Source organism: Arachis ipaensis, chromosome B02, assembly GCF_000816755.2.
Source record: "Arachis ipaensis cultivar K30076 chromosome B02, Araip1.1, whole genome shotgun sequence".
Classification (NCBI taxonomy): domain Eukaryota; kingdom Viridiplantae; phylum Streptophyta; class Magnoliopsida; order Fabales; family Fabaceae; genus Arachis; species Arachis ipaensis.
Window position 1 is genome coordinate 108,427,471 of NC_029786.2, and position 11,178 is coordinate 108,438,648.

At 33.2% G+C, this 11,178-nt stretch overlaps 1 protein-coding gene across 1 annotated transcript in view; it reads left to right on the forward strand.

Annotated features, from left to right (window-relative positions):
- Positions 4,888 to 11,178, forward strand: part of LOC107626474 (ABC transporter B family member 1) — a 7,002-nt gene continuing 711 nt past the window's right edge. Inside the window, exons 1-10 of the mRNA XM_016329362.2 lie at positions 4,888 to 5,671; positions 5,775 to 5,829; positions 5,905 to 6,080; positions 6,182 to 6,382; positions 6,587 to 6,846; positions 6,976 to 7,292; positions 7,481 to 7,704; positions 8,789 to 9,162; positions 9,290 to 10,004; positions 10,109 to 11,178. Coding sequence (XP_016184848.1) covers positions 5,216 to 5,671; positions 5,775 to 5,829; positions 5,905 to 6,080; positions 6,182 to 6,382; positions 6,587 to 6,846; positions 6,976 to 7,292; positions 7,481 to 7,704; positions 8,789 to 9,162; positions 9,290 to 10,004; positions 10,109 to 11,178 — 3,848 coding nt within the window. The 5' untranslated portion in view covers positions 4,888 to 5,215. The remainder of the gene's footprint in view (positions 5,672 to 5,774; positions 5,830 to 5,904; positions 6,081 to 6,181; positions 6,383 to 6,586; positions 6,847 to 6,975; positions 7,293 to 7,480; positions 7,705 to 8,788; positions 9,163 to 9,289; positions 10,005 to 10,108) is intronic.

Genomic DNA, 11,178 nt, shown 5'->3' on the forward strand with positions numbered 1-11,178 from the left:
CACTAAGTTAATATTAAGCAAGTTTAATAGGGAAAAATTTTAATTTCCAATAAATTAGATAGTAATTAATAATATAAGGATAAAAAGTGGTGATGCTAGTTGTCCCATTCCACAAGCCAAACCCTTTTTCCATGTTGGAGGACAGATACCCTAAAGTGAAGGGCACAAATCACAGAAAGAACTGATCCTTAAGACATCACTGTACGGCAAACGTGAAGTGGGAGAAAGAAATCCAACACTTACCTTTATTTCCCTCCCTAATTAATCTCACTTATCATATATATATTAATTAATTAATAATTTAATTTCATTAGTACTAATCTTTTTACTTGATCTCATCTATCTCCTAATTAAAAAGATATATTTTCTCTTTCAAAAGCTGGCATTATTCACCCTAAAACATACTTTCTAATTATTGACACAACGCTAGCACTAACTAATTTTAATTAAACAATTTGTTTTTTATTTTTAAAAAAATGAAAATTGAAGAGGAATTTAGCATTGTCAGAAGTCAGAACTATATAGTACATGAATAACATCATCCACGTTATTGGCTTTAAAATTTTAAATTAATTCAAAGCGTGATTAAGAAGGTGTGCTTTAATTTGCAGCCTCTGAAACAGATATTAGTAATTTAATAATGTGTGAAGATATATAAATTAAGCATGATCAATGTTCTGAACATCTTAATTCAACTCTGATTTAAGGGTAGTTGTCCATTTTTTAAAAGGATTTAGTTAATACGTGCTTTAAGAGCACATAATAAATTTGTCGAATAAATGATCATTTGTATTCATAAAAGATGAAATTATTGAGATATGTATTTATATTAGATCGAAATCAAATTTTTACCATGCAAGATGTCCTCTGTGTGACAGAAGTATCCTACGTGGCACTCCAACTTTCGAAAGACATAATACTTTTGTCACACAAAAAATATCTTGTATGGATATAAGTTTAATTTTGATCTAGCGTTGATATATATGTCAGCGTTCTCATCTTTTATGGATACAAATGGTCATTTATTCTAAATTTGTCATTAATAAAAAATTTTAAATATTTTTATTTAATAAATATAAAATAAATATATTAAATATTTAAATTTTTTATTTTTTTAATTTATAAATTTAATATATGTGGTTAGGTCACAAAATAGATAAATTCTTTTTAAAAATACTAAATGGTTTTATTTGCTGTCATTTTCATTAAAGAATCAAATTTTTGGAGGAATCCCAAGATATGTCGACGATTTTGCCTGACAATCTTGCTGAATAGTAGTGCTTTGATTTCTTCAATTTAATAGCATAAGATTCTTAACATGTTACAATGTTTTAATGATGAATAATGAATGATGCTTGAAATTTTAGATTTGCAAATTGCATTGTTTTTTACAAGTGAGTGACGTTTTCAGGTTTTTGACCGCATTTTTGCTGTTGGACTAACTAAATAATTAAAATCTTAATTACTTAGCAAACTTTCATGTTCCTATGGATCTTGAGCAACAATTTTGGGGTGGCTCAATAATATAAATATTCCCTCTTGATATAAATAAAATTTCAATTGTACAATTATAAAGCTCTTGATTTGAAGTTTTTGAGAGAATTTTACTTGGAAGAGGAAATTTGTGTACTTTTAGAAAGGGATTATTTCTTTTATTCATGAGATATTACATGATAAGTATGGGCTAAAATTTTTATATATAAATAATTTTAGAATTTCGTTAAAGAGTCAATAGAGTATCTGTACAATGTGTATAATGGGCTGTTTATTTGGCCCAATATAAATTAAAAATGAATATCCAGAATAAAATACTACTAATTTATCAAACACAATACACCTATACTATCCAGAATAACCATCTGGGTATCAGGAATAATAAACATCTGATATCTTACTGAATCGAACACAATACAAACCATTCTACACATTGTACAAATGTATTTTAATATAAAATACAAAAATATTTTATTATTTTAGTGTTTTACATATGTTGTGGTAGTAGTATAAAAAGCAATGACGTTTTAATAAAATTTTTTGTTTAATTGCAAAAGGATGTTTTATAATGAAAAATATTATTTTAATTATTAAAATATAAAATATCAATGATATTTTGTAAAAAAATATTATTTTAATTATAAAAATACAAAATATTAGTGATGTTTTGTAAATATCTATAACAATATTTAACACATAATTTGTTCATCATTAGAGATTTCATAAGGGCTATGACTACTTATATATAAAGATAATATATTATATACAATTTTTATTCATTTATCATATTTATGTTAATATTAAATTGTTTGTTATGAAAAGTCACAATTATATTTATCAAATAAGTCTTCCTATTTTTTAGAATAAATCAATAGAAAAATTAAACATTGATATGACTCATGTTATATTAGTATTTAAATTTGTAACGTTAACATTTAACCTGTTATATTAGAACTTAAAAAAGTAAATAAATAGCAAACTAAAATAGAAATTCTTTAAATTTTGTTAGATAAAATTTTTTTATAGAGATAAAAAACTTATTTAAGCTAAATGCATATATTTTTATTAATTAAAAACTCCCTAATTTATTTTGGTAGTTTAGTGTATTTAATTTGTTTGATAACTTTAGGAAAACCTTTTAAGTGGAGCTTTCAACCCTTATTTATAACTGTCAATTCTACCTACATCTCCAAATTCAGTAATGGAAGGTACACATAAGAAAACTTAACAAGATACGTATGCCACATTGTTAATTACTATTTAATTTAAGTCAGTGACGAACTTGCTTCTTATGTATATTAAAATCTTACCAACCCACATAAATTCATATATTATTATTCTTTTGTTGAAATTCACATAAATTTATCAGTAATATTAGAGAAAAAAAAGTTTAAATTCGTTTTATTTAATATTTATTAATTATAAATAATTTTTTAAATAATAAATAAGATAAATTTAAAGAATTTTACTTATTTTTTTTTCTCTTAAGAAAATCAAGGACATGAAATAGATGGCTTTTTTATTGATATATGCATGGAAAATTCTTTATTTTTCATAATACACACTAATAAAAATTCTTCCCAAATTGTACATAGCCAATTTGCAACCCTTACCCATGAAATGGAAATAGGCACCATCATTTTTTGTAAGGTGGCCACAAAATGAGTGCTGTCATCTTTGAAGTGCTCTATTTTGTGGCTGGTGAATTTAGTATGGCGTGTGTTAGATACTTGAAGTGCTCTATTTCGTAGCTGGTGAACTTGGTATGGCGTGTGTCAGATGACAGCACCCATTTCGTGGCCACCTTGCATGAAATGGTGCCTATTTCGATTTCGTGTGTGAGGGTTGCGAATTGGCCATGTGCAATTTGGGAGAAGTTTTCATTCATGCGTATTATGGAAAATAAAAAATTTTCCATGTATATATCAATAAAAAAGCCGTAGACTAAATTGACTGGTTCAACTTGATTAATAAAAAATAATTACTAAATTAATCATATTTAGATAAAAAATTATTTAGTAATAAATCAATCAAAAAATAAAAATCAATTAAATTTGTACATATTTTTATTTTATTCAATTTAATTAAATTTTTAATTTTTAAATCTCTACCTTTATCCATTTAATGACTGGTTGGATGTTTAAAACTTTGAAATAGATTTCTGGATTGGGAGAAGCATAGTGTTGAAGCAATGGATTTGAATTATATTTTTTGTATGAAACAAAAAAGTTGTCTAAAAAAAGAAACTAGTTATGATGATATTTTCTTTTAAGTCAAAAACTCATCTTCAAGTTTTGGCACAGTGTTGTTTGTCGGGAGTGTAATCAAAACTCTCTTCTCTCTTTCTTCTCAAATTCCCATCCATCTCCCATGTCTCAGAAATTTCTTCTTTTTCTCTGAGCAGGTTCTCATCACCATCTGTCACTTTCTTTGTTTTCCTTGCTTTTACACCAGAACCAAACCGAATAAACAACATTAACCCTCTCAAACACACAGTAACATCATATTCCACGTGTAATTCCATGTAGCTCTACCTATACTTCACTTTTTTTTTATTATTATTATAGAAGCATTAACCATGAGATATTAAAAATAATTATATTATTATTAAGGTAATAAGTAATTATCACATATCAATTATCAAGTAAATAGTAGATGAGATAATATAACAAGAGAAAAAAAATAAATCTCTAAGTTTATAATTTAAAGATACATAAGTTTTTTATTAATTAAACAGAATATATAAAGACAAATAGGTTTTTTTTGGAGAGACTTAGATGTGTCGTGTTCTATGATGCACGGACACTGAAACAGACATAGACACGCCGACACGTGAATTTTAAAATCTTATGACAGGGGAACACGCATATATATAAAATATAAAGTATTTTTTAGATAAATTGTAATGATATTTTGATATTTTATTGATATTAAAATATTTTTTGTTTTAATAAATAATAATATATACTATATCTAAAATTATTTTAAGAATATATGTTAAGAATAAGACTGGACACGCGGATACGTAATTGTATTTATGTGTGTCTAGGAGTGTCCGAAAAAGAATTTTTTATTTTTTATTAAGACACAATTGGACATAGCAGACACGCATGTCGGACGAATGTCGGTGAGTGTCGTGTTCAAAATATGTCCGACACGCGGACACAATAACTCGACGAAGTGTCCGTGCTTCGTACTCGTGTTTTAGAAAATAAAAAAATTTTGTATTTTTAATTAATAAAAAATTTATTTATTTTCGAGATAAAAAATGGAAAACCTATTTATGTTTTCTCGTATAATAATTATAATAGTTTCAAACAATAGAAATTCTTCCACTCCTACTCATATATCACGCACAACAAGAAGAATGAAAGAATAAAAAGTGAAATAATGGGGAGAGAGAAGGAGAAAGATCCCTTTATTATGAAGGGATAAAATAATAGTTAATTACCCAAAATAAAAAAATATATTGAGAGAGAATACATAACAGAAAAAATGATATTTTTTATTAAAAAAAAGTCAGAAAGATGAAGCTCAATAAAAGGGAGGATATAGAGTTAGAGTAAGATAATAAAGGAAGGTGGGTGGGGTGTGCGTTACTAGCAAGAACTATAGCCATAGCTAGGGAGGGTGGTAGAGGTAGTGATAGTGGGAAAACTAAGAAGGTTGTTCATTAAAAGCTTATAATAATAAGAGAATTTTCCTTGTTTTTTAATTGAAAATGTCACAACAAGATTCTGAGGAAGAGATAAAGACCATTGAACATTGGAAATGGTCTGAAATGCAAGGACTTGAGCTTGTTCCAGGAGAATCACAACCACCACCACCACCAACAACAACAAGAACAGCATCAATGGAGGAAGAACAAAGAGGAGAACAATACAAGGAGCAAGAAAAAATGGTGGAGAAGGTCACTTCAGAAGCAAATAGAGATGGTGGTGCTGCTACTAGTACTAGTGGTGGTGGAGAAAAAGGTGAAAGTGTTGAACCTGTTGGGTTTGGTGAGCTTTTCAGATTTGCTGATTCATTGGATCACATCCTAATGGGAATTGGAACAATTGGAGCAATGGTACATGGATGTTCATTGCCACTGTTCTTAAGGTTCTTTGCTGATCTTGTGAACTCTTTTGGTTCCAATGCCAATAATGTGGACAAGATGACCCAGGAAGTTGTTAAGGTGAAAAACCAGAAGCAAAGTCCAAAGTTTGATTCTTTTTGTTGATTCTGTTGTGAAGATTGAAGAGTGAGCTTACAATATTTTTGGTTGTTTGTGTTTGCAGTATGCATTTTACTTCCTTGTTGTTGGTGCTGCTATATGGGCATCATCATGGGCAGGTGAATTTTCTTCTTTTTTTTTTCCCCTTTTTTTCCTCCAAATTGTTGGGCTAATGATTTTGTTTTTGTTTGCAGAGATTTCATGTTGGATGTGGACAGGTGAGAGGCAATCAACAAGGATGAGGATCAAGTATCTTGAAGCTGCTTTAGAACAAGACATTCAATTCTTTGACACAGAGGTTAGAACCTCAGACGTTGTTTCTGCAATCAACACTGATGCTGTCATGGTCCAAGATGCCATTAGTGAGAAGGTGGAGCAATAAAAGTTAAAAGCACTTCTTTTATGTTCTTGGAGTTTGGAATAATAATAAAAGCCCTTATAATATATTTGATTTTTTTCTCTATTGTGCAGTTGGGTAATTTCATTCACTACTTTGGCACATTTATTTCTGGGTTTGCTGTGGGATTCAGTGCTGTGTGGCAATTAGCACTGGTCACTCTTGCTGTAGTTCCTATGATAGCTGTCATTGGAGCCATTCATACAACCACTTTGGCCAAGCTCTCTGCTAAAAGCCAAGAAGCTCTTTCTCAAGCAGGCAACATTGTTGAACAGGTCAATAATACACCAAAGTATTAATCTTGGGAGCTTCTTTTAACTTTTTTTTCATCTGGGGTGGTGTTGTTATTGTTGTTGACAGGTCAATAATACACCAAAGTATTAATCTTGGGAGCATCTTTTAACTTTTTTTCATCTGGGGTGGTGTTGTGAACTTGTGATTGTTGTTGAGGCCGTTCTTTTTTTCCTTTTTTTTTGCAGATTGTTGTTCAAATCAGAGTGGTGTTGGCATTTGTTGGGGAGAATAGAGCACTGCAAGGTTACTCATCTGCACTGAGGATTGCTCAGAAGCTTGGATACAAAACTGGATTTGCAAAGGGAATGGGATTGGGTGCTACTTACTTTGTTGTTTTCTGCTGCTATGCTCTTTTGCTTTGGTATGGTGGATATCTAGTTAGGCATCACTACACCAATGGAGGATTAGCCATTGCAACCATGTTTGCTGTTTGTATTGGTGGATTGTGAGTACTTAATCAATTCTACTTTCATGTTCAAGAATCTAACTTGTTTCAGAAAATGATTCCTCTTTATATGACCTTAGTAGTTCAATTTTTAACCATAGTGATTATTGAGGATTTTCATCCGTACAGGGCTTTAGCCCAGTCTGCACCAAGCATAGCTGCATTTACAAAGGCCAGAGTGGCAGCTGCGAAAATTTACCGCGTGATCGATCACAAGCCGGCTATAGAGAGAAACAATGAATCCGGTGTGGAGTTAGACAGTGTCACAGGACTAGTGGAGCTGAAAAATGTGGACTTTTCATATCCATCTAGGCCAGATGTTAGGATTCTCAACAATTTCACCTTAAGCGTGCCTGCCGGCAAGACCATAGCCTTGGTGGGAAGCAGCGGCTCCGGAAAGAGCACGGTTGTGTCCCTCATAGAGAGATTCTATGACCCTTCATCAGGTAAACTCAAAAGTTACAATTTCTCACTTAATTTGAGTGATGGCTAAGTAAAGTTGCATTCTCGTTTAGTATGTAGTTTACTTGCTTGTTAAAAAATCTGGAACTGAAGTTATGCATATTAATTAAAGGCCATATGATATGGTATGGTATGGTATGTGGCACTAATTAATTGAAGAAATTGTGTGTAGGACAAGTTTTGTTAGATGGGAATGATGTTAAGAGTTTGAAGCTAAAATGGTTGAGGCAGCAAATAGGACTAGTGAGCCAAGAACCGGCTTTGTTTGCGACGACAATTAGAGAAAACATACTCTTAGGAAGATCTGATGCTGACCAAGTTGAGATTGAAGAAGCTGCAAGAGTAGCCAATGCTCATTCTTTCATTATCAAACTTCCAGAAGGTTATGAAACACAGGTTAGGCAATGCTTTATCCATTTTTGAAGTGTCTGTTTAGGTAAAAAAAGATTTTTGCATTTTGTCTCAAAGAAACAATAACAAGTAAATGCATGTTTGTGGTTGTAGTGGTGGTGCCATGTGAAAAGAATCACATTATTTGATTTTAAGATCTAACACTAGCATACAAGCATGGGTTGTTACCATCATTGCTAGTCCAATTCTAGAAGTTTTAAGTAAAATATATGGCTAAATAAAAATGAAAATGAAATTGGATAACAAAAATAATGATGTATCTCAAAATAATTATTACAGTAGGTAAAGATTGTTGTGCAAAAAGAGGATAATGTCTCTATATTTTATGGCAATTTTGCATGGTACAAGAGATGCATATTTCTCTAAATCTTATCATTGTAAAAATGTGAAACCCAAAGTCTACGGATCTTGATCATGTTTCTTGTTTGGTTAGTTATAGGAGTCAATAATTGCAACTCTTTTTTTTTTCTTTTTTTCTTTTTTTTTTTAAAATCAAGGTAGACTGATTTATTTAGTCAACACAGCAAAGCTAATATAATTTTTAAAATCAATTTTGTTTTATTTTTGCTTAAAGTCAAAGCCAGAAAATGACTGGTCAAAATTGCATTTGGAAACAAGAGAGAGTAACATGCTTCAGTCAACAATGCATGTGCATGAACACAGAGAGGAGGTGGAATATATATTCTTAAATAAAGACTTACCAAACCAGGGATTCCTAGAACATAACAACAAAAGAAATAAAGAATAGCATCAACCTCACTGTGTAAAACAGATAAATAAATAGTTTATGTACAACTCTAAACTCACTAAACTATGAATTACTTAAGAAAACATATACTTTGCTATAGTATAATATAATATATGATCATAGATATTGTTTGGATTAGCTTTTAGTGTGCAAGTTAAGGGAAAAAGTATCAGTCATAACAAAAAAATTACTTAATCTGAAAGGCAATTTTATATGATGACTAGAAATCTAAGCCTGAACTTGTATCTTCATTCTTTTAACAACTCTTTAGAAAAGTACAGTTGTTGAATTGAACTAATAATAAGTAATTTGAAATGGCAGGTAGGTGAAAGGGGGTTGCAACTTTCAGGAGGCCAAAAGCAGAGAATTGCTATAGCAAGGGCAATGCTGAAGAACCCAGCAATTCTTCTCCTAGATGAGGCGACAAGTGCGTTGGACTCCGAGTCAGAAAAGCTTGTGCAAGAAGCACTTGATAGGTTTATGATTGGTAGAACAACACTTGTGATTGCACACCGCCTTTCCACGATTCGCAAAGCTGACCTTGTTGCAGTACTTCAGCAAGGAAGTGTATCAGAAATTGGAACTCATGATGAGCTTTTCGCCAAAGGCGAAAATGGAGTCTATGCCAAGCTTATCAGGATGCAAGAGGCTGCCCATGAAACTGCCATGAGTAATGCTAGAAAGAGTAGTGCAAGGTAGCTTATATCATTGTTGAACATTGATATCACTAGAAAAGTTCATTTTGTACTTCATATTAATTGTTCATGAAAGTATATAGATAATTTTGTATTGTAAAACTCAAACTTGTGAACTCATTTGCAGGCCTTCGAGTGCAAGAAACTCTGTAAGTTCACCTATTATTGCTCGGAACTCTTCTTACGGCCGGTCACCATACTCAAGAAGGCTATCTGACTTCTCCACATCGGATTTTAGTCTTTCCATTGATGCATCACATCCAAATTACAAGCTCGAAAAGCTTGCCTTCAAAGAGCAAGCCAGTTCCTTTTGGAGACTTGCAAAGATGAACTCTCCTGAATGGCTCTATGCTTTAATTGGTTCTATAGGTTCAGTTGTTTGTGGATCCCTTAGTGCCTTCTTTGCTTATGTTCTTAGTGCTGTTCTCAGTGTCTATTACAATCCAAACCACAGACACATGATCCGAGAAATAGAAAAGTACTGCTACTTGTTAATAGGACTTTCATCCGCAGCTCTTATCTTCAATACATTGCAGCATTTCTTCTGGGATATTGTTGGGGAAAATCTCACGAAACGAGTGAGGGAGAAAATGTTCAGTGCAGTGCTCAAGAACGAAATGGCATGGTTCGATCAGGAAGAAAATGAGAGTGCTAGAATTGCAGCAAGGCTATCTCTTGATGCCAACAATGTCAGATCAGCCATTGGAGATCGAATTTCGGTAATTGTGCAGAACACTGCACTTATGTTGGTTGCTTGCACTGCAGGGTTTGTACTACAGTGGCGCCTTGCTCTCGTCCTTGTAGCCGTCTTCCCAGTTGTTGTTGCAGCCACTGTTTTGCAGGTTTGAACTTTTCAAGATACTTCTCTTTGGCATGTTTACATGCTCTTTTTAAACCCACATTTGTTATGGTGTATGGATACTAATTGAACTGACTTTTATAACAGAAAATGTTCATGACTGGTTTCTCTGGTGACCTTGAAGCTGCTCATGCTAAGGCCACACAACTTGCTGGGGAGGCTATAGCCAATGTAAGGACTGTTGCAGCCTTTAATTCAGAAAAGAAAATCGTAGGACTTTTCGTCTCGAACCTTGAAATTCCTCTACGACGCTGCTTTTGGAAGGGACAAATTTCTGGAAGTGGATATGGGATAGCACAGTTTGCACTCTATGCTTCCTATGCACTTGGTCTTTGGTATGCTTCTTGGCTTGTGAAGCACGGAATATCTGACTTCTCTAAAACAATCCGAGTTTTTATGGTCCTCATGGTCTCGGCTAATGGTGCTGCTGAAACTTTAACTCTGGCTCCTGACTTCATCAAGGGGGGTAGAGCCATGAGGTCTGTCTTTGAACTCCTTGACCGCAGAACTGAAATTGAGCCGGATGATTCTGATGCTACACCTGTTCCTGACCGGCTTCGTGGTGAAGTTGAGCTGAAACATGTTGACTTCTCTTACCCTACTCGGCCGGATATGCCTGTTTTCCGGGACCTCAGTCTTCGTGCAAGAGCAGGTAAAACTCTAGCCCTTGTAGGGCCTAGTGGCTGTGGTAAGAGCTCAGTCATTGCACTTATCCAGAGGTTCTATGATCCATCTTCCGGTCGAGTCATGATTGATGGAAAGGACATAAGGAAATACAACCTTAAGTCCCTAAGAAGGCACATTGCTGTGGTGCCTCAAGAACCATGCTTGTTTGCTACTTCAATATATGAAAACATTGCTTATGGCCATGACTCGGCTACTGAAGCCGAGATCATTGAGGCTGCTACTCTTGCCAACGCGCACAAGTTCATATCCGGCCTGCCTGAAGGATACAAAACATTTGTTGGGGAGAGAGGAGTTCAGCTATCAGGAGGACAAAAGCAAAGAATAGCTATTGCTAGAGCTTTTGTGAGGAAGGCAGAACTCATGCTTCTCGACGAAGCAACAAGTGCACTAGATGCAGAATCTGAGAGGTCTGTGCAGGAGGCTCTAGACCGAGCTTGCACTGGAAAAACAACTATCATAGTAGCTCACAG